Source organism: Oncorhynchus tshawytscha, linkage group LG24 (assembly GCF_018296145.1).
Source record: "Oncorhynchus tshawytscha isolate Ot180627B linkage group LG24, Otsh_v2.0, whole genome shotgun sequence".
NCBI classification, from domain to species: Eukaryota; Metazoa; Chordata; class Actinopteri; order Salmoniformes; family Salmonidae; genus Oncorhynchus; species Oncorhynchus tshawytscha.
Genome location: NC_056452.1, coordinates 1,267,959 through 1,290,931, shown reverse-complemented (window position 1 = coordinate 1,290,931; position 22,973 = coordinate 1,267,959). Strand labels below are relative to the sequence as shown.

General features: G+C 41.5%; 1 protein-coding gene across 1 annotated transcript in view; it reads left to right on the top strand.

The window, feature by feature from the left end:
* The first annotated feature begins 22,618 nt into the window (after window positions 1-22,618).
* The window catches only part of LOC112223276 (phospholipid phosphatase 4-like), a 62,700-nt gene continuing 62,345 nt past the window's right edge, over window positions 22,619-22,973 (top strand). The window contains exon 1 of the mRNA XM_024386295.1: window positions 22,619-22,756. Within this exon, the coding sequence (XP_024242063.1) occupies window positions 22,619-22,756 (138 nt within the window). The remainder of the gene's footprint in view (window positions 22,757-22,973) is intronic.

The following is a 22,973-nucleotide window of genomic DNA, read 5'->3' as shown; positions in this document are numbered from 1 at the left end:
TGATTCAAACAGTTTTAGAAACTTCAGAGTGTTTGCTATCCAAATCTATGAATGATATGCATATTATATTCTTGGCATGAGTAGCAGGAAGTTGAAATTGGGCACGCTATTTATCCAAAAGTGAAAATTATGCCCCCTAGCTTTAAGAGGTTTAACAAATCTTCAATAATGTTTCAGCTGGAGAATTCCTTTGTCTTTAGAAATGCAATGGAACTCAAGCTAACTCTCACGGGCGTACACGAGACTGAGCTCATGGCACTCTGCCAGACCTCTGGTTGAAACAGCTCTCTTTCTCTCCCCCTTCTCAGTAGAAGTGTCAAACAAGGTTCTAAAGACTTGACATCTAGTGAAAGCCTTAGGAAGTGCAATCGGACCAAATTTGCACTGTATCTTAGATAGGCAAAAGTTGAAAAACTACAAACCTCAGAGTTCCCACTTCCTGGTTGGATTTCATCTCAGGTTTTTGCCTGCTATATGGGTTGTGTTTTACTCCCGGACATCATTCAAACAGTTTTAGAAACTTCAGAGTGTTAGCTATCCATATCTACTACTAAGATGCATATCTTAGCTTCTGGGCCTGAGTAGCAGGCAGTTTACTCTGGGCAACTTATTCATCCAAGCTACTCAATACAGCCCCCATCCATAAGACATTTTAAGCATCTCCAATCCAAATTAAATCTAGAATCGGCTTCCTATTTAGCAACAAATCATCCTTCACTCATGTTGCCAAACATACCCTCGTAAAACTGACTATCCTACCAATCCTTGACTTTGCGATGTCATTTACAAAATAGCCTCCAACACTCTACTCAGCAAATTGGATAGAGTCTATCACAGTGCCATCCGTTTTGTCACCAAAGCCCCATATACTACCCACCACTGACCTGTATGCTCTTGTTGGCTGGCCCTCGATTCATATTCGTCACCAAACCCACTGGCTCCAGGTCATCTATAAGTATTTTCTAGGTAAAGCCCACCCTATCACAGCTCACTGGTCACCATAGCAGCACCCACCTGTAGCACATGCTCCAGGAGGTATATTTCACTGGTCCCCTCCCCAAAACCAATTCCTCCTTTGGCCGTCTTTCCTTCCAGTTCTATGCTACCAATGACTGGTACGAATTGCAAAAATCACTGAAGCTGGAGACCCATATCTCCCTCACTAACTTTAAGCACCAGCTGTCAGAGCAGCTCACAGATCACTGCACCTGTACATAGCCCATCTGTAAATCAAACTACCTCATCCCCATACTGTTATTTTTTTGTTCCTTTGCACCCCAGTATCTTTACTTGCACATTTTATTTTCTGCGCATCTATCACTCCAGTGTTTTAATTGCTAAATTTTAATTATTTCGCCACTATGGCCTATTTATTGCCTTTTTTGTCATTGACTGTATGTTTGTTTATTCCATATTTAACATTGTGTTGTTTGTGTCACACTGCTTTGCTTTATCTTGGCCAGGTCGCAGTTGTAAATGAGAACTTGTTCTCAACTGGCCTATCTGGTTAAAGGTGAAATTAACAAAGTTAAATTCAGTGATAATTAGATGTAATAATAATAGATAATTACTTAATTTGACATTATCCTCTTCAGCTTCAACGAGTAGATTACGTTACTGTCAAAAGGCAAACCAATGTTCAAATAATTCTGAGCCTTGCCAGTGTGCGCACACTAGGTATAAATAATTTGCTATGATCCATATAACGAGCTTTGATCATGGCTGTACTGATCTTTTTCTGATGGTCTTCTATTTACCTGTAGACAACATCCCTCAATTATTAATATTTATTTAATTAATTTATTTGATTGGAATTATATGAATGGATCTTTTGAAGTGGTGGCTGCATGCATACTTGGTCAGTTTGTAATTCAAGCCTATTTTGTAAAATTGCTTTATTAACCCTCGTCCAGAGCTCCCCATTTATTGATTGCATTTCTTCCTCCATCAAATCCCCCAATGTAGGCCTATACCCTAATCCACTTATTATAGAGAACAACATCTTTGATTTTTAAATGTAGCCAACTGTTTATTGATTAGTTCAATTCATTTTAAGCAATTTGGCAACATAGCAATTTGGCAACATAGCAATTTGGCAACATAGTTCCCCTCAGGGAACTCCACCCCCCCCCCCCGTTCAGCTGAAAAGGTGGCGCAGGGAATGCAAAAATATTCTTTCTAAATATTTAACCTCCACACATTAACAAGTCCAATACCTCAAATGAAAGATAAACACCTTGTTCATCTACCCATCATGACAGATTTTTAAAATGTTTTTCAGCGAAAACACAACATATATTTATGTTAGACCACCACCAAACCAAAGAAAAAACGTAGCCATTTCTTCCAGCCAAAGATAAAATCACAAAAGCAAGATTAGAAATAAAATCAACCACTAACCTCTTGAAAATCTTCATCAGATGACAGTCATATGACATGTTACACAGTACATTTATGTTTTGTTCGATAATATGCATTTTATATCCACAAATCTCGGTTTACATTGACGCCATGTTCAGAAATTCCTCCTAAATATCCAGGGGAATTAAAGAAAGCTACGCCAGATAACAGAAATACTCATCATAAACTTTGACTAAAGATACATGTTCTACATATAATTAAAGATACACTGGTTCTTAATGCAACCGCTGTGTCAGATTTTTTTTAAACGTTACGGAAAAAGCCTAACATTGCAATAATCTGAGACGGCGCTCAGACGTAACAATATTTCTCATGCCATGTTGGAGTCAACAGAAATACAAAATTACAACTTAAATATTCCCTTACCTTTGATGATCTTTCATCAGAATGTAGTCCAAGGAGTCCTAGTTCCACAATAAATTGTTTTGTTCCAAAATGTCCAATACAGTGTCCAAGTAGCAGCATTTGCTATCACTTTCAGCTCACGTGCCAAAAAACTGACTTCTGGTCCAGGATAACTTGCATGAAAGCTTCCGAAAGATATATTCCAGGTCGAAAAAACTGGTCAAACTAACTACAGAATCAATCTTCAGGATGTTATAATCATATATATCCAATAACGTTCCAACTGGATCATTTGTTTTCATCTGGGGCTGATTGGAACAGCCGTAGCACTCACAGAGAAATGCGCCACAACAAAATGGCATTCTCTTGCCACACCGACTATTTTCCCTCCCATTAGGTCAAAGTTCACAGCAAATGCTCCATTACACTTTCTACTGAATGAGGACATCTAGTCGAAGGCGTAGGAAGTGTTTCCAGATCCATAACTTGTTGGGAAGGGAGGGGGCGATGACGTCAAAGTTGCCCCAACTTTCAGAATTTCAAAACTTGTTTGGAAGATTGCCTGCCCCATGAGTTCTGTTATACTCACAGACATAATTCAAACAGTTTTAGAAACGTCAGAGTGTTTTCTATCCAATAGTAATAATACTATGCATATATTAGCAATTTAGGACAGAGTTTGATGCAGTTCACTATGGGCATGCAATTCATCCAAAGTGAAAATACTGCCCCCTATCCTCAACAAGCAAATATATTAATACATTTGTGATTGAATTGGATAGATGGAGGGAAGAATAACGGGTGGGAGGGATAGATGGATGAATGGACAAACATTGTATGAATGAAGGAATGGATGGGTGGGTGGCTGATGGATGGATGAACTATATCATTATAACTAATTTAATAGGATCTCTGTGGAATGAACACTGGCATTTCTGATGAGCGACTCTTTCAACCCGAAATTGATTACTGTAACAAATAGCTTCATGTTAGTTAATAAAAAAATAGTTTCCAGCCTTTTCCAGAACTTACATTTTGATGTAAGGCACATTTTCCTAAAGTTGATGAACAGAGAGGTGAACAAATTCAGGGCTAATGACATTGGAGTTTATCCTTCTAAAACAGACCTCAGATCAGTGATAATCATTCACCTCGCTCCTGGCGGCTCTGTCAGAAATAGCCCGAGTACAGAGACATCAAGTGTCTAAGCTTCTGGGGAGAAAATGGGATAAAACAATGGTAAAATTAGGTCTCAGTGTTAGAGTTTTGAAATGGAGTGCATTGTTCATGTTTGTCTAGCTTGCACTTTGAATTATGCATCTCCTTGTACTCCAGTTCAGGGAAATCTATTTACAGGGGTCTGTCTGTAGTGCTGAGTCATCGAAGTCCATTGTTCTTGCTCTCCTAGAAAGGTTATGTAAGCAACAAGAAAGCCTCTTATATAGGAAAATACTGTTATGATTCTGCCTCGGGCAAGAGAAGAGGCCTATTATGATTGTCAACGTTTCTAATATGTTTTTTCCCATTCTCGCTCCACATTGTCCACTACCGTTGATGTCACAGATTGGCTATGACTGCCATGCAGACGTCATATCTCTCCGACAGGTGTAATCTCATCCTATTTGACAAAAGGTTTGGATTTCCATTAAGCTGCAAGATCCATTCCCATAAGAATGACAAGTCTTAAGGACATAAAACATCAGCTGTGTGCAGTAGATCACCTGCTGAATGTCAATGAACGGTTGCGATTCAAAATGTATAATCGTCTGAAAATGTATAGAAAATGAAAACCAATGTTTTGAGATCAGAAGCAATATGACTGCCACCTGACTGCTGCTTTTAACCGTTTGTCGGCACGGTCTGTTTTCAAATCAAATCACATTTTATAAGTCACATGCTCCGAATACAACGGGTGACCTTACGAGCCCCTACCGGACTGTGCAGTTTCAAAAAATACAAACAAGAATAAAAGTAACAAGTAATTAAAGAGCAGCAGTAAAAAAAAAAAACATATACATGGGAGTGCCGGTTCAGAGTCAATGTGTGGGGGCACTGGTTAGTTGAGGTAGTATGTACATGTAGGTAGAATTAATTAAAGTGACTATGCATAGATGACAGAGAGTGGCAGTGGTGTGGAGAGGGGGGGGGCAATGCGAATAGTCTGGGGAGCCATTTGACTAGATGTTCAGGAGTCTTAGGGCTTGGGGTAGAAGCTGTTTAGAAGCCTCTTTGGACCTAGACTTGGTGCTCCGGTACCGCTTGCGTGTGGTTGCAGGGAGAACAGTCTATGACTAGGGTGGCTGGAGTCTTTGACAATTTTTAGGGCCTTCCTCTGACACCGCCTGGTATAGAGGTCCTGGATGGCAAGAAGCTTGGCCCCAGTGATGTACTGGGCCGTTCACACTACCCTCTGCAGTGCTTTGCGCTCGGAGGCCGAGCAGTTGCCATACCAGGCAGTGGTGCAGCTGTAGAACCTTTTTGAGGATCTGAGGACCCATGCCAAATATTTTCAGTCTCCTGAGGGGGAATCGGTTTGGTCGTGCCCACTTCACAACTGTCATGGTGTGCTTGGACCATGTTAGTGATGTGGACACCAAGGAACTCTCAACCTGCTTCACTGCAGCGCCGTCTATGAGAATGGGGGCGTGATCGGCCTTCTTTTCCTGTAGTCCACAGTTGTGAAGTGGGCACGACAAAACCAATTCCCCCTCAGAAGACTGAAAATATTTGGCATGGGTCCTCAGATCCTCAAAAGGTTCTACACTACCGTTGATGTGACTTATAAAATGTGTATTGATTTGAAAACAGACCGTGCCGACGAACGGTTAAAAGCAGCAAGCAGGTGGCAGTCATCTCCTTTGTCTTGATCATGTTGAGGGAGAGGTTGTTGACCTGGCACCACATGGCCAGGTCTCTGACCCCCTCCCTATAGGCTCATTGTCATTGTTTTCGGTGATCAGGCCTACCACTGTTGTGTCATTGGCAAATGTAATGATGGTATTGTAGTCGTGCCTGGCTGTGCAGTCATGAGTGAACAGGGATTACAGGAGGGGCTGAGCACGCACCCCTGAGGGGCCCCTGTGTTGAGGATCAGCGTGGCGGATGTGTTGTTACCTACCCTTACCACCTGGAGGCGGCCTGTCAAGAAGACCAGTATCCAGTTAGCCTGTTGCAGAGGGAGGTGTTTAGTCCCAGGGTCCTTAGCTTATTGATGAGCTTTGAGGGCACTATGGTGTTGAATGCTGAGCTGTAGTCAATGAATGGCAACCTCACATAGGTCTTCCTCTTGTCCAGGTGGGAAAGGGCAGTGTGGAGTGGAATATAGACTGCATCATCTGTGGATCTGTTGGGGCAGAATGAACATTGGAGTGGGTCTAGGGTTTCTGGGATGATGTTGATGTGAGCAATGACCAGCCTTTCAAAGCACTTCATTGCTACAGACGTTAGTGCTACGGGTCGGAAGTCATTTAGGCAGGTTACCTTAGTGTTCTTGGGCACAGGCACTATGGTGGTCTGCTTAAAACGTATTGCTATTACAGACTCAGATAGGGAGAGGTTGAAAATGTCAGTGAAGACACTTGCTAGTAGGTCAGCGCATGCACGCAGTACACGTCCTGGTAATCCGTCTGGCCCTGTGGCCTTGTGAATGTTGACCTGTCTAAAGGTCTTACTCATATCGGATGTGTTTGATGGTTCATTGGAAGCTGCCTGTAATCCATCGCTTATGGTTGGGGTATGTACGTATGGTAACTGTGGGGACGATGTCATCGATGGATGGATATTGATTTAGCCAATGACAGATGTGGTGTACTCCTCAATTCCATCGGAGGAATCCCAGAACATTTTCCAGTCTGTGCAAGCAAAAAAGTCCTGTAGCTTAGCATCTGCTTCATCTGACCATTTTTTCTATTGATCGAGGACGATTCATTCAGCGATTCCCAAATGGAAGAATATTTTTTGAACGGAGAGGACATCGTTTTGGACTGGTAAGTTCTTCTCATGCTAATGCCGTTGTTTGAAATTAATAATATAAAATATTATTTGTGAAATGAAATAGCTTATTTGAGGCTGATGAGGGGAGGGCAGCCCCACAACAATGGCCAAAGTGAAGTGGAGACAGTAGATATAGCTGGTCTGTTACAATATAAAAAAGACAGTAGATCTAGCTGGTCTGTCATAATATAATACAGTAGATCTTGCTGAAATGTCATAATATAAATGAGACAGTAGATCTAGCAGGTCTATAATGATATATTCAACCTTATGTTCCCTGTACTCTATATATACAGTATATGTCACTCCCTTTGGTTCCTTCCACAGGCTGTTCTGTTTCAGTTTTATGTCTGTGCGTTGTTCATGTGTTTTTGATTTGAATTACAGTTGAAGTCGGAAGTTTACATACACCTTAGCCAAATATATTTAAGCTCAATTTTCACATTTCCTGACATTTAATCCTAGTAAAAAGTCCATGTCTTAGGTCAGTAAGGATCACCACTTTATTTTAAGAATGTAAAAATGTCAGAATCATAATAGTGATTTATTTCAGCTTTTATTTCTTTCATCACATTCCCAGTGGGTCAGATGTTTACATTCACAATTAGTATTTGGTAGCATTGCCTTTGAATTGTTTAACTTGGGTCAAATGTTTCAGGTAGCCGTCCACAAGTTGGGTGAATTTTGTCACGTTGTAAATGAATCAGGTTTGTAGACCTCCTTGCTCGCACACGCTTTTTCAGTTCTGCCCACAAATTTTCGATAGGAATGAGGTCAGGCTTTGTGATGGCCACTCCAATAGCTTGACGTTGTGTCCTTAATTGCCTACTGGCTGTAAGCTGTTAGTGTCTTAACGTCCGCTCCACAGGTGCATGTTCATTAATGGTTTATTAAACAAGCATGGGAAACAGTGTTTAAACCCTTTACAATGAAGATCTGTGAAGTTATTTGGATTTTTTTAATACAGGGTCCTTTCTTTTTTTGCTGAGTTGATTTCTCATACAATTTTTTTTTAAATGGACCAAGGTACTATAGCATTTCTATTTGTGGCTAATGATTAGCCAACACTGTTTAATTACTGTGTGCAGTGCCATGAAATAAAAAGAGCTCTTTGGCAATACAGTTCAGCGCTGTGTTTATAGACGTCCAAATTAGCATTCAATGAAAAGAACACCCTCCCCACAATCATATGTGGGATGTTTGATAATGCTGTGGGGTTGCTTTGCTACCTCTAGTACTGGGGGTCTTGAACATGTGCAAGGCATCATGAAGTTAGTAGATATAGGTGTTTGAGTCAAATTTCCAACCCACCGTCCAAAAACTGGGTCTCCATTGAAGGTTGTTGGTCTTCCAGCAGGACAACAACCCCAAACACACAAGGAATGGTTCAAGAAGAGATACTAGACTGATCTGAAGTGGCCAGATCTGAAGTGGCCAGATCTGAATCACATCCAAAATGTATGGCGAGATATGAAAATAGCAGTTAGCGGAGGGTACCCCTCAAACATTGAAGAATTAGAGCAGGTTGGTGCTGAAAACTGAGCCAAATTGTGCCTCCAGAACAGCCTGAATATTTCAAGGAATGGATTCTACAAGGTCTCAAATGTTTTTTGATATATTGGATCAAGGGACCTAAAGTGTGGCAGGAAAACATTGCCCATACCCTTACACCGCTGCCACCAGCCTGTACTGTTGACACCAGCATGGATCATGCTTCTTACGCCAAATCCTGAGTGCAATCAGCATGACGTAACTGCAAGTATTGGTTATAGTGTGCCCACTGGAGCAGTTTCTTCTTGTTTTTAGATGATAGGAGTGGAACCCAGTGTGGTCATCTATTTCATTGACTTTGTACATACAGTTGCAGTCGACATTGTACATACACCTTAGCCAAATACATTTAAACTAAGTTTTTCACAATTCCTGACATTTAATCCCAGTAAAAAATCCCATGTTTTAGGTCAGTTAGAATCACCACCTTTTATTTTATGAATGTGAAATGTCAGAATAATAGTAGAGATTGATTTATTTCAGCTTTTATTTCTTACTTCACATTCCCAGTCGGTCAGGAGTTTAAATACACTCAATTAGTATTTGGTAGCATTGCCTTTAAATTGTTTAACTTGTGTCAAACGTTTCGGGTAGCCCCCACAAGCTTCCCACAATAAGTTGGGTGAATTTTGGCCCATTCCTCCTGACAGAGCTGGTGTAACTGAGTCAGGTTTGTTGGCCTCCTTGCTTGCAATTGCGTTTCAGTTCTGCCCACAAATGTTCTATTGAATTGGGGTCAGGGTTTTGTGATGGCCACTCCAATACCTTGACTTTGTTGTCCTTAAGCCATTTTGCCACAACTTTGGAAGTGTGCTTGAGATCATTGTCCATTTTCTTCATTTAATAGAGAAGGTTTTTGGGAAAGCCTTTCCATCTACCAAAAGACAGCATCATCGCTAACTGCTACACAAAGTGGTAGGCGCGTGCACAGCACACAAACAGATGGGCATTCTCATTGCATAATCTGTTCATACCTTACAATAAATTTAGGCAAATACTTTTAGTTGATTCCCTATTATATTATATAAGCGTTTTAAACACATTTTTAACCAAAGTCTCCCATTTTCCGCTGGTAGAAGTGGGAGATTACATTGTAGCTTACTCTGACCTCACTGAGTCAGTCTGCAGAGTGGAAATACATGAAGTGAAAACCAAACACGCCGCTGGAGGCGATAACAGCCCAGGACTTTGCCTCTGCACGAAGCACAATGTTCCTATATTAAAAATGCTTTCAGATTTTTTCAGATTTCCTCATACAAATTCTTATGTATAATGCCAACACTAAAAATCACACATTACAACGACAATTAATAATCAGTCACCTGGAAAGGTAATTCTTAGGCCATATTGATAACTAAATCATCAGCACTTCTCAAACAAAAGCTGTACAAGAGAGACAGTCTGCAGCATGTGCTGACGTGAACCCCCAAGGAGCCATCAGGACAAGTGCTTGGTCTGACAGGCAGACCCCGAGGCTCTGACAACAATGTGGCCAGCTCTGCCTAGACCAACCCAGCACTGTCTCACACACATGCTTGGACGCACACAAACATACACTCATGTAAACACACACAAACAAACACCGCCACTTGAGTGGCTGTCACTCCGGGCTGGGGTCTTGGGGTTTCGAGTAACGGGACTGGGGATGGAGGTTCGCTTCTATTATTTCACCATGCAGCTCCTTTTCTCATTCATCTTGCCTTCACTCAGAGAAGGGAGCAATAGGGTGGCAACATGGCATAGTTGGAGTAAAGGAGAGAGAAAAAGAGCATGGAATGACAGTAAGGAAGTGTGAAAGATTGAGCAAGAGATTAAGGAGAAAAGGAGAAAGTATGGAGTGAGAAAGGGAGAGCATAGACATAGAGAGAGTGAGAGAGTACATTTGGGTAGGTAAAGGATCTCCCTTTTAGCACCATCCTCTGCACTGACAGTTCCATTCCCCACACTCACAACACATCTCTAATCTCTACCTGACTGGAACAGTTCCAGAGCTCCAATTCCCTCTGAACGCAACACTCAACCGTTAGTAACACTCATAAAGCTGCCTGTGGATGTCCCTTCACATTATGAGAAATATATTTACACTCCCATGTTGCTATCTATTTTGTGATGTGCACCAGTTCCTCCTGCAGCAAAGCACCCCCACAACATGATGCTGCCACCCCCGTGTTTCACAGTTGAGATTGTGTTCTTTAAATTGCAATCCTCCCCCTTTTTCCTTCAAATATAACAATGGTCATTATGGCCAAACAGTTCCAGACCAGAAAGTACGATCTTTGTCCGCATGTGCAGTTGCAAACTGTAGTCTGGCTTTTTTACGGCAGTTTTCAGCAGTGGCTTCTTCCTTGCTGAGCGGCCTTTCAGGTTGTCAATATAGGACTCGTTTTACTGTGGATATCGATACTTTTGTACCTGTTTCCTCCAGAATCTTCACAATGTCCATTGTTGTTTTGGGATTGATTAGCACTTTCGCACCAAACTACGTTCATCTCTGAAAGACAGAATGTGTCTCCTTCCTGAGTGGTATGACAGCTGCGTGGTCCCATGGTGTTTATACTTGTGAACATTGTTTGTACAGATGAACGTGGTACCTTCAGGCATTTGGAAATTACTCCCAAGGATGAACCAAACTTGTGGAGGTCTACAATATTTCGTCTCAGGTCTTGGCTGATTTCTTTTGATTTTCCCATGATGTCAAGCAAAGAGGCACTGGGTTTGAAGGTAGGCCTTGAAATACATCCACAGGTACACCTCCAATTGACTCAAATAATGTCAATTAGCCTATCAGAACCTTCTAAAGCCATTACATAATTTTCTGGAAGTTTCCAAGCTGTTTAAAAGGTCCAGTCAACTTAGTGTATGTAAACGTCTGACCCACTGGAATTGTGATACAGTGAATTAATCTGTCTGTAAAACAATTTATCTAAAAACCACTTGTGTCATGCACAAAGTAGATGTCCTAACCGACTTGCCAAAGCTATAGTTTTATTGTTGACAATGTGTGGAATGGTGGAAATGAGTTTTAAATGACTCCAACAAAAGTGTATGTAAACTTCCGACTTCAACTGTATATAATTATGCATAGCTTACCTCATTGTTAAAAGTGTTGTTTCGTGTTTTTCATTGCTTTCCAAGTCTTATGCTATCACGCTCTTAGGAACCAGAAGGAGAAAGTGGAGGTGTGATGAGAGATGTAATTAAGATTGTATATGGTGTAATCATAGAACAGAGGCCATAAGTCTCTGAGTTTGAAAACCTCACGGAAAAAAGGCAACAACCTGAACAAGGACCAGAGGTTCCAAGTGCGGTGATCCCAGGGGACCAGGTCTACATCCAAGTGTTTTCCGGTGGAAGTGGAACGAGCCAAGGCGAGAGGGTCCCTACAAAGTGTTCCTAGCAACACCAACAGCCGTCGAGGTGAAAGGAAGTTGCTAAGGATTAAGAGTGGCAGGTTGTCTCCTTGGAAACATAGGTGTTTCCCATCTCACTTATACAGGAACATCCTTGAATGTTTGGGACTTAAGCTTTAGAGGAGGGTTATATTGCGAATTTTCCAGAACATGTGTGTTCATTTCTGAGGAGTTAGCGAGAATAGTGCACTTTATATGTGTATCTGTGTCATTAGACACCATTAGACATGCACCTGTCTGGGGAGTGGACATGACTGTTTATTTCTGTACTGTTGCTATGGTTGGTTATGCCTATTGCGAATTTTCTAGAACATGTGTGTTAATTTCAGAGGAGTCAGCAAGAATAATGCACTCTATATGTGCATCTGTGTCATTAGACACCATTACGTGCACCTGTCTGGGGAGTAGACATGACTGTTTATTTTTTAACCATTGCTATGGCTCTAAAGTTTCCATGCCCTAATGTGAAACTAAACTAAAATTAGTGCAAGGCAAGAAGATAACGGTGGTTAAATGCCAGAGGGGATGAGTCATTAAGTGTCATTAAGAGGAGTTACTAGTTACTAAACAAAATAGATGGCTTCTTGAGAAAGGAAGATTACGTGGATATTTTGAAGCAACATCTCAAAACATCAGTCAGGAAGTTAAAGCTTGGTCGCAAATGGGTCTTCCAAATGGACAATGACCCCAATGACCCCAAGCATCCTTCCAAAGTTGTGGCAAAATGGCTTAACTTGTTGAGGATAGGGGGCAGTATTTTCACTTTGGATGAATTGCGTGCTCATAGTGAACTGCATCCTACACTGTCCTAGATTGCTAATATATGCATATTATTATTACTATTGGATAGAAAACACTCTGACGTTTCTAAAACTGTTTGAATTATGTCAACTTTGACGTCATCGCCCCCTCCTTTCCCAACAAGATATGGATCTGGTAGCACTTCCTACGCCTTCCACTAGATGTCCTCAGTCAGTAGAAAGTGGAATGGAGCTTTTGCTGTGAACTTTGATCGAATGGGAGGGGCAATAGTCACTGTCCCGACAGAATGCCATTTTCCTGTGGCGCATTTCTCTGTGGGTGCTACAGTCATCCAACTTGGCTGCAGCTGAAAACGTATGATCCGGTTGGAACGTTATTGGATATATATGAAAATAACATCCTGAAGATTGATGCTCTACTTAGTTTGACCAGTTTATTCGACCTGGAATATATATTTTTGAAGTTTTCGTGCGAGTTGTCCTGGACCGGCGTCAGCTTTTGGGCACGTGAGCTGAAAGTGGTAGCAAATGCAGCTATTTGGACACTAGTATTGGACATTATGGATCTAGGACTCCTTGCACTGCATTCTGATGAAAGATCATCAAAGGTAAGGGAATATTTATGATGTAATTTCGTATTTCTGTTGACTCCAACATGGTGGAGAAATGCTTTTACGTCTGAGCGCTGTCTCAGAATATTGCATGGTAGGCTTTTTTCGTAATGTTTAAAAAAGATCTGACACAGCGGTTGCATTAAGAACCAGTGTATCTTTAATTATATGTAGAACATGTATCTTTAGTCAAAGTTTATGATGAGTATTTCTGTTATCTGGTGTAGCTTTCTATAATTCCTCCGGATATTTTGGAGGCATTTCTGAACATGGCGTCAATGTAAACCAAGATTTGTGGATATAAATATGCATTTTATGGAACAAAACAGAAATGTATTGTGTAACATGTCATATGAGTGTCATCTGGTGAAGATTTTCAAAAGGTTAGTGATTCATTTTATCTCTAATCCTGCTTTTGTGACTCTTTGGCTGGAAAAAATGGCTGTGTTTTCCCTTTGATTTGGTGGTGGTCTAACATAAATATATGTTGTGTTTTCGCTGTAAAACATTTTAAAAATTGGACATGATGGGTAGATGAACAAGATGTTTATCTTTCATTTGAGGTATTGGACTTGTTAATGTGTGAAAGTTAAATATTTCTATAATATTTTTGTATTCCCTGCGCCACCTTTTCAGCTGAATGGGGGGGTGGAGTTCCCCTCATTAAGGTCACGGTTATAAAAACTTAGGACACTAAAGAAGCCTTTCTACTGACTCTGAAAAACACCAAAAGAAAGATGCCCAGGGTCCCTGCTCATCTGTGTGAACATACCTTAGGCATGCTGTAAGGAGGCATGAGGACTGCAGAGGTGGCCAGGGCGATAAATTGCCATGTCCGTACTGAGAGACACCTAAGACAGCTGAAAGGAATTTAATAATATCGATACATTGTAATTATACCTGCGATTACAAAAGTACAATGATTCATGTTTTGCTTTAGTTTGAGATTAAGAATCAGTGATAGACCTTGCAAGTGCATGAAAAGGTCAACTGTACAAAGTCATATGTCTGTGTGTTGAAACTATACTTTGGGTAACAGATGGATAATGGGAACCAAGAGTCCCTGTTGTTCCAGTCTTACTTCTGCTAGCACATGATAGCAATAAGGGGAAGAGTGATTGGGAAACTAACTGCCAATAACACAATAAGCTGAACCCGGCCTAGCAGAGACATCTTTGTATTAGCTTATATGGTATTCAAGTTCAGGAACATCACCCCGGGCGGGGTGATCCTCAGAAGGGAATAAAAAGGGAAAACAACATATTTTGTGCTGAGTGTGTTACTTGCAAATGACTGTAGGCTTGCAATCCTTATTAAACAAACTAACCTCTGATCAAAGAAGTTTCCTGTGGTCGCTTGTGTGGACATAGGGCAGAATACCCTTACACAGGGCTACAGGGAGACAGGACGGACAACTGATCATCAGGTCCTCACCAGACATCACCGGCAAAAACGCCGCCTCTGGGCACAAACCCACCGTCGCTGGACCAGACAGGACTGGCAAAAAGTGCTCTTCACTGAGTCCCGATTTTGTCTCACCAGGGGTGATGGTTGGATTCGCGTTTATCGTCGAAGGAATGAGCGTTACACCGAGGCCTGTACTCTGGAGTGGGATCGGTCAGTCATGGTATGGGGCGGTCTGTCACAGCATCATCGGACTGACCTTTTTGTAATTTGCAGGCAATCTCAATGCTGTGTGTTACAGGGGAGACGTCCTCCTCTCTCATGTGGTACCCTTCCTGCAGGCTCATCCTGACATGACCCTCCAGCATGACAATGCCACCAGCCATACTGCTTGTTCTGTGCGTAATTTCCTGCAAGACTGGAATGTCAGTGTTCTGCCATGGCGGCAGGGTGGCCTAGTGGTTAGAGCGTTCGACTAGTAACCGGATTTTGACTCCCCCCTTTTTCAGGGATACATTGTTCATGAAATCACAAGTGAAATAAAGTGAAACACAGCTTAGCCTTTTGTTGATCACCCTGTCATCTCAGAATTTGAAATTATGCTTTACAGCCAAAGCAAGACAAGCATTTGTGTAAGTTTATCGATAGCCTAGCATAGCATAATGTCCCCAAGCTGACAAGGTACAAATCTGTCGTTCTGCCCTTGAACAGGCAGTTAACCCACTGTTCCTAGGCCGTCATTGAAAATAAGAATTTGTTCTTAACTGACTTGCCTAGTTAAATAAAGGTAAAATAAAAAATAAATAAAAAATGGCCAGCGAAGAGCCCGGATCTCAATCTCGTTGAGCACATCTGGGACCTGTTGGATCGGAGGGTGGGGGCTAGGGCCATTCCACCCAGAAATGTTTGGGAACTTGCAGGTGCGTTGGTGAATGAGTGGGGTAACTCACAGCATGAACTGGCAAATCTGGTCCAGTCCATGAGGAGGAGATGCACTGCAGTACTTAAAACCTCTTAGAGCTACCCCCTACTTTTTTACATTTCCGCCTGAAGACATACCCAAATCTAACTGCCTGTAGCTCTGGCCCAGAAGCAAGGATATGCATATTCTTGGTACCATTTGAAAGAAAACACTCTGAAGTTTGTGTAAATGTGAATTGAATGTAGGATAATATAATACAATAGATCTGGTTTATATAATACAATTGTTGTATCATCTTTAAAATGAACAAAATAAAACAAACATTCAGATAGGATGATGGGGACAATTTCAGTGAAAAATATGAGGGCAACAGTACTTGTGCAACGTTTCAGAATGATAACTTCCAAAATGAGTGTGCTACATGACATTTATCATGAAGTCACCCAGGTGTCCAACACAAGTAGCCCAAATGTACCAGAGTGGCCAAAATGGTATTCTAACACCCACCCCCCAAAAATGGAGAAGAAAATATGGCAAAAAATATATACATTTAAAAAAATAACATGGGTAACTATTTACACAATTTCAATATTTGGAAGACCCTCAGTTCTCTATCAAATCAAATAGATTTATATAAAATCACATTTATTTACATCAGCTAATATCTCAAAGAGCTGTACAGAAACCCAGCCTAAAACCCCAAACACCAAGCAATGCAGGTGTAGAAGCACGGTGGCTAGGAAAAACTCCCTAGAAAGGCCAAAACCTAGGAAGAAACCTAGAGAGGAACCAGGCTATGAGGGGTGGCCAGTCCTCTTCTGGCTGTGCCGGGTGGAGATTATAACAGAACATGGCCGAGATTTTCAAACGTTCATAGATTTATTTTATTTATTTATTTTACCTTTATTTAACCAGGTAGGCAAGTTGAGAACAAGTTCTCATTTACAATTGCGACCTGGCCAAGATAAAGCAAAGCAGTTCGACAGATACAACGACACAGAGTTACACATGGAGTAAAACAAACATACAGTCAATAATACAGTATAAACAAGTCTATATACAATGTGAGCAAATGAGGTGAGAAGGGAGGTAAAGGCAAAAAAGGCCATGGTGGCAAAGTAAATACAATATAGCAAGTAAAACACTGGAATGGTAGTTTTGCAATGGAAGAATGTGCAAAGTAGAAATAAAAATAATGGGGTGCAAAGGAGCAAAATAAATAAATAAATAAATAAAAATTAAATACAGTTGGGAAAGAGGTAGTTGTTTGGGCTAAATTATAGGTGGGCTATGTACAGGTGCAGTAATCTGTGAGCTGCTCTGACAGTTGGTGCTTAAAGCTAGTGAGGGAGATAAGTGTTTCCAGTTTCAGAGATTTTTGTAGTTCGTTCCAGTCATTGGCAGCAGAGAACTGGAAGGAGAGGCGGCCAAAGAAAGAATTGGTTTTGGGGGTGACTAGAGAGATATACCTGCTGGAGCGTGTGCTACAGGTGGGAGATGCTATGGTGACCAGCGAGCTGAGATAAGGGGGACTTTACCTAGCAGGGTCTTGTAGATGACATGGAGCCAGTGGGTTTGGCGACGAGTATGAAGCGAGGGCCAGCCAACGAGAGCGTACAGGTCGCAATGGTGGGTAGTATATGGGGCTTTGGTGATAAAACGGATTGCACTGTGATAGACTGCATCCAATTTGTTGAGTAGGGTATTGGAGGCTATTTTGTAAATGACATCGCCAAAGTCGAGGACTGGTAGGATGGTCAGTTTTACAAGGGTATGTTTGGCAGCATGAGTGAAGGATGCTTTGTTGCGAAATAGGAAGCCAATTCTAGATTTAACTTTGGATTGGAGATGTTTGATATGGGTCTGGAAGGAGAGTTTACAGTCTAACCAGACACCTAAGTATTTGTAGTTGTCCACGTATTCTAAGTCAGAGCCGTCCAGAGTAGTGATGTTGGACAGGCTGGTAGGTGCAGGTAGCGATCGGTTGAAGAGCATGCATTTAGTTTTACTTGTATTTAAGAGCAATTGGAGGCCACGGAAGGAGAGTTGTATGGCATTGAAGCTTGCCTGGAGGGTTGTTAACACAGTGTCCAAAGAAGGGCCGGAAGTATACAGAATGGTGTCGTCTGCGTAGAGGTGGATCAGGGACTCACCAGCAGCAAGAGCGACCTCATTGATGTATACAGAGAAGAGAGTCGGTCCAAGAATTGAACCCTGTGGCACCCCCATAGAGACTGCCAGAGGTCCGGACAGCAGACCCTCCGATTTGACACACTGAACTCTATCAGAGAAGTAGTTGGTGAACCAGGCGAGGCAATTATTTGAGAAACCAAGGCTGTCGAGTCTGCCGATGAGAATGTGGTGATTGACAGAGTCGAAAGCCTTGGCCAGATCAATGAATACGGCTGCACAGTAATGTTTCTTATCGATGGTGGTTAAGATATCGTTTAGGACCTTGAGCGTGGCTGAGGTGCACCCATGACCAGCTCTGAAACCAGATTGCATAGCAGAGAAGGTATGGTGAGATTCGAAATGGTCGGTAATCTGTTTGTTGACTTGGCTTTCGAAGACCTTGGAAAGGCACGGTAGGATAGATATAGGTCTGTAGCAGTTTGGGTCAAGAGTGTCCCCCTTTGAAGAGGGGGATGACCGCAGCTGCTTTCCAATCTTTGGGAATCTCAGACGACACGAAAGAGAGGTTGAACAGGCTAGTAATAGGGGTGGCAACAATTTCGGCAGATAATTTTAGAAAGAAAGGGTCCAGATTGTCTAGCCCGGCTGATTTGTAGGGGTCCAGATTTTGCAGCTCTTTCAGAACATCAGCTGAATGGATTTGGGAGAAGGAGAAATGGGGAAGGCTTGGGCGAGTTGCTGTTGGGGGTGCAGTGCTGTTGTCCGGGGTAGGAGTAGCCAGGTGGAAAGCATGGCCAGCCGTAGAAAAATGCTTATTGAAATTCTCAATTATGGTGGATTTATCATTGGTGACAGTGTTTCCTATCTTCAGTGCAGTGGGCAGCTGGGAGGAGGTGTTCTTATTCTCCATGGACTTTACAGTGTCCCAGAACTTTTTGAGTTAGTGTTGCAGGAAGCAAATTTCTGCTTGAAAAAGCTAGCCTTGGCATTTCTAACTGCCTGTGTATAATGGTTTCTAGCTTCCCTGAACAGCTGCATATCACGGGGCTGTTCGATGCTAATGCAGAACGCCATAGGATGTTTTTGTGTTGGTTAAGGGCAGTCAGGTCTGGGGAGAACCAAGGGCTATATCTGTTCCTGGTTCTAAATTTCTTGAATGGGGCATGTTTATTTAAGATGGTTAGGAAGGCATTTTTAAAAATATCCAGGCATCCTCTACTGACGGGATGAGATCAATATCCTTCCAGGATACCCCGGCCAGGTCGATTAGAAAGGCCTGCTCGCAGAAGTGTTTCAGGGAGCGTTTTACAGTGATGAGTGGAGGTCATTTGACCGCTGACCCATTACGGATGCAGGCAATGAGGCAGTGATCGCTGAGATCTTGGTTGAAGACAGCAGAGGTGTATTTAGAGGGGAAGTTGGTTAGGATGATATCTATGAGGGTGCCCGTGTTTAAGGCTTTGGGGAGGTACCTGGTAGGTTCATTGATAATTTGTGTGAGATTGAGGGCATCAAGTTTAGATTGTAGGATGGCTGGGGTAGATGACCAGCAGGGTCAAATAATAATATTCACGGTAGTAGTAGAGGATGCAACAGGACAGTACCTCAAGAGTAAATATGAACTGTTTAGGGTTCCATAGCCGCAGACAGAACAGTTGAAACTGGAACAGCATCAATGCCAGGTGGACTGGGGAGAGCAAGGAGTCATCATGCCAGGTAGTCCTGACGCATGGTCCTCGGGCTCAGGTCCTCCTCTGAGAAAGAGAGAATTAGAGAGAGCATACTTAAATTCACACAGGACACCGGATAAGACAGAAGAAGTAGTCCAGATATAACAAACTGACCCTAGCCCCCCGACACATAAACTACTGCAGCATAAATGCTGGAGGCTGAGTCAGGAGGGGTCAGGAGACACTGTGTCCCCATCCGATGAGACCCCCAGACAGGGCCAAACAGGAAGGATATAACATCACCCACTTTGCCAAAGCTCTACACAATGTTGTGCTGCTGAGGTATATTAAACAGATATACTGTATATATAGAGAACAGGGAACATAGGTTGAATATATTATTCTAGACCTGCTACATCTACTGTCTCTATTATATTATGACAGACCAGCTAGATCTACTGTCTTTATTATATTACAACTGACCAGCTGTATCTACTGTCTCCATTTCACTTTGGCCGTTGTTGTGGGCCTCCCCTCCCCTTAACAGCCTCAAATAGGCTATTTCATGTGGGTTGGGATGGGGTGGCAGACACACGCATCTCACATTTCATGACATTACATGTTTTTATATTTCTTCTAAAATAAAAATAAATCACAAATAATATTTTAGATTATTAATTTCAAACAAGGGCTTTAGCATGAGAAGAATTTACCAGTCCAAAACATGTCCTCTCCGTTCAAAAAATATTCCTCCACTTGGGAATCGCTAAATGAATCGTCCTACAACACTCTCTCATTTTTCCGGTCAATTTCTTCTAAAATTGTGTGTACACCTGTATATCTAGACTTCGATTTAGCTTTCCCTGATTTAGTCGCCATACTTATTGATATATAACCAGCTGAATCTGCACTTTTACCAAACAATGCTGTGTATAATATGCGTAGCTCCTTCCGGTATAAAACTTCAATAGCGAATTACTCTCTTTACGCCGGAGTTTACTACATGGGTTGGTCTTCCAACACATAACCATTGAATATTGCCGTTTACCTCAGCTCATTGGCTATCTACCCAGCTAGATTTCAAGACAATCAGTGGTCATTGGGTTAAAATACAGTCAATCAACGAAACAGTGGTCATATCATTGGTGCACAATGATGTCATTACTTGTTGTCTTCAAATCGGTTTCTTTCAGTCAATATGTCCCGCGAAATGGCCCATCAGGTTTGGTTGTGTTACAAACAAACCAGTTGATTGCAATGAAACCAAACATGACTGGAAAAGTCACGTTTTGTGTGGGTATTTACCCTCGAATATGTCGTCAAATGGAATGAGACGGAATTCACGACACAAGCGGTTCACAAAATGTTTCGTGTTAGGCTATGAAAACGGATTTTATCAAACAAAAGATAATTCATTGTGTAACAATGAGCATTGGGATTGCAAACAGATGAAGATCATCAAAGGTAAACTATTTATTTTAATGCAGTTTGATTTTGTTAGCCTGTGCTGGTTGAAATAGTTTTTTTATGGGGCTCTATCCTCAGATAATTGCATTGTATTCTTTCGCAGTAAATCCTTTTTCAAATCTGACAACACAGTTGGATTAGCAAGATTCTAGGCTTTCGATACATGTGAGACACTTGTATTTTCATGAATGTTTAATATAACTATTTATGTAGCGATCACCGTATGTTGTGGTATTTCAGCCCACTCCGGGTTCCATGCGCAGAGGTTAATGCAACTGGTGGCCACACCAGATACTGACTGTTACTTTTGATTTTGACTCCCCCCTTTTTCAGGGATGCATTGTTCATGAAATCACAAGTGAAATAAAGTGAAACACAGCTTAGCCTTTTGTTGATCACCCTGTCATCTCAGAATTTGAAATTATGCTTTACAGCCAAAGCAAGACAAGCATTTGTGTAAGTTTATCGATAGCCTAGCATAGCATAATGTCCAGTTAGCAGCAGGAAGCTTGGTCAGTAGTTTTGAAGGTAGTGCTCACGAGCCAAAATGGGTCCAAATATACTGTATATAACTTTTTGCAATTTGTATGATGTTAAAAATTCCAATACATACAATATGTTACAAATGTGTAAGTGTTTAAGATCGCAGATGGCATTTTTAACTGTTAATAACCTCTTGAAACTAGGGGGCACTATTTTCATTTTTGAAAAATAAAGTTCCCAGAGTAAACGGGCTATTTTTCTGCACCAGATAATAGAATATGCATATAATTGACAGCTTAGGATAGAAAACACTCTAAAGTTTCCAAAACTGTAAAAATATTGTCTGTGAGTATAACATAACTGATATTGCAGGCGAAAGCCTGAGAAAAATCCAATCAGGAAGTGAGTCTTATTTAGAAACCTCTGCGTCCCTATTGAGCAGTGAAAGGGAGGTCAACTAGATTCCTTTTTCTATGGCTTCCCTAATGTATCTAGTGTCACAATACATAGTTTCAGGCTTTTATTTTGAAAAATGAGCGTGAGCGACAACATTGCGTCAGTGGTCAGCTGGTGGCTCAGTGATATGTGCGTAATAGACAAATGCAGCGATTGTTTGTCTTGCTCCTACTAAGAAGCCAACTGACCCGGTTGATATATTATCGAATATATATCTGAAAAACATCTTGAGGGTTGATTATAAAAAAAGTTTGCCATGTTTCTGTCGATATTATGGATCTAATTTGGAATATTTTTCGGCGTTGTCGTGACCACAGTTTCCGGTGGATTTCTCAACCAAACGTGAAGAACAAATGGAGGTATTTCAGGCTATAAAAATAATCTTTATGGAACAAAATGAATATTTGCTGTCTAACTGGGAGTCTCGTCAGTGAAAACATCCGAAGACCATCAAAGGTAAACAGTTAATTTGATTGTTTTTCTGATTTTCGTGACCAAGCTTCCTGCTGCTAACTGGACATTATGCTATGCTAGGCTATCGATAAACTTACACAAATGCTTGTCTTGCTTTGGCATAATTTCAATATCTGAGATGACAGGGTGATTAACAAAAGGCTAAGCTGTGTTTCACTTTATTTCACATGTGATTTAATGAATATGAATATTTTCTAGTAATATTTTTTGTCCGTTGCGTTATGCTAATTAGTGTCAGTTGATGACAATTCTCCTGGATCCGGGATGGGTTGTTCCAAGAGGTTAAGTGTAAAAACGTGTTAAGTCCAGTAGCAAAAATCCTCTTCAATGTTCTAAACATAGTGTTGGAGTGCTAGTTTGCTGTCCAAACCATCAAAGAATAACTTAAATCATAGTATTACTGTAACTAGATCCTTGTGGTATTGTAGAACATGAGGCTTGAATCACCAGGATTGTGGGTTTGATTCCAGCTGGGGCCACCCATACGAAAATGAATGTATTGTGAAAGACAGGGCTAATGCGGCGGTTTTTGTGTCGCTTCCTCAGATTCACAGAGTTCCTGGAGCCCTTTGAGAGAGTGATCCAGCCAGAGGAGCTGTGGCTCTACAAAAATCCCTTGGTGGAGTCGGACCACATCCCCAAGAGGGTCATGTTCGTAAGTGACACAGACACACACTAACCACAAGGCCACTGAGTTTGTTATTTCATGTATTAATGCTATCTTGATGAGAATTATGTTATACTGTAAGGGAACACCCCCCTGAAATTGACATTTTTCATATTGCAAATGTAACACAAGTGAAGACCCAAGAGTAAAATTTTGAAAATGTATCACCCCCTTAAAGTGCTTTCTGGACCATTTTTCGAAATTC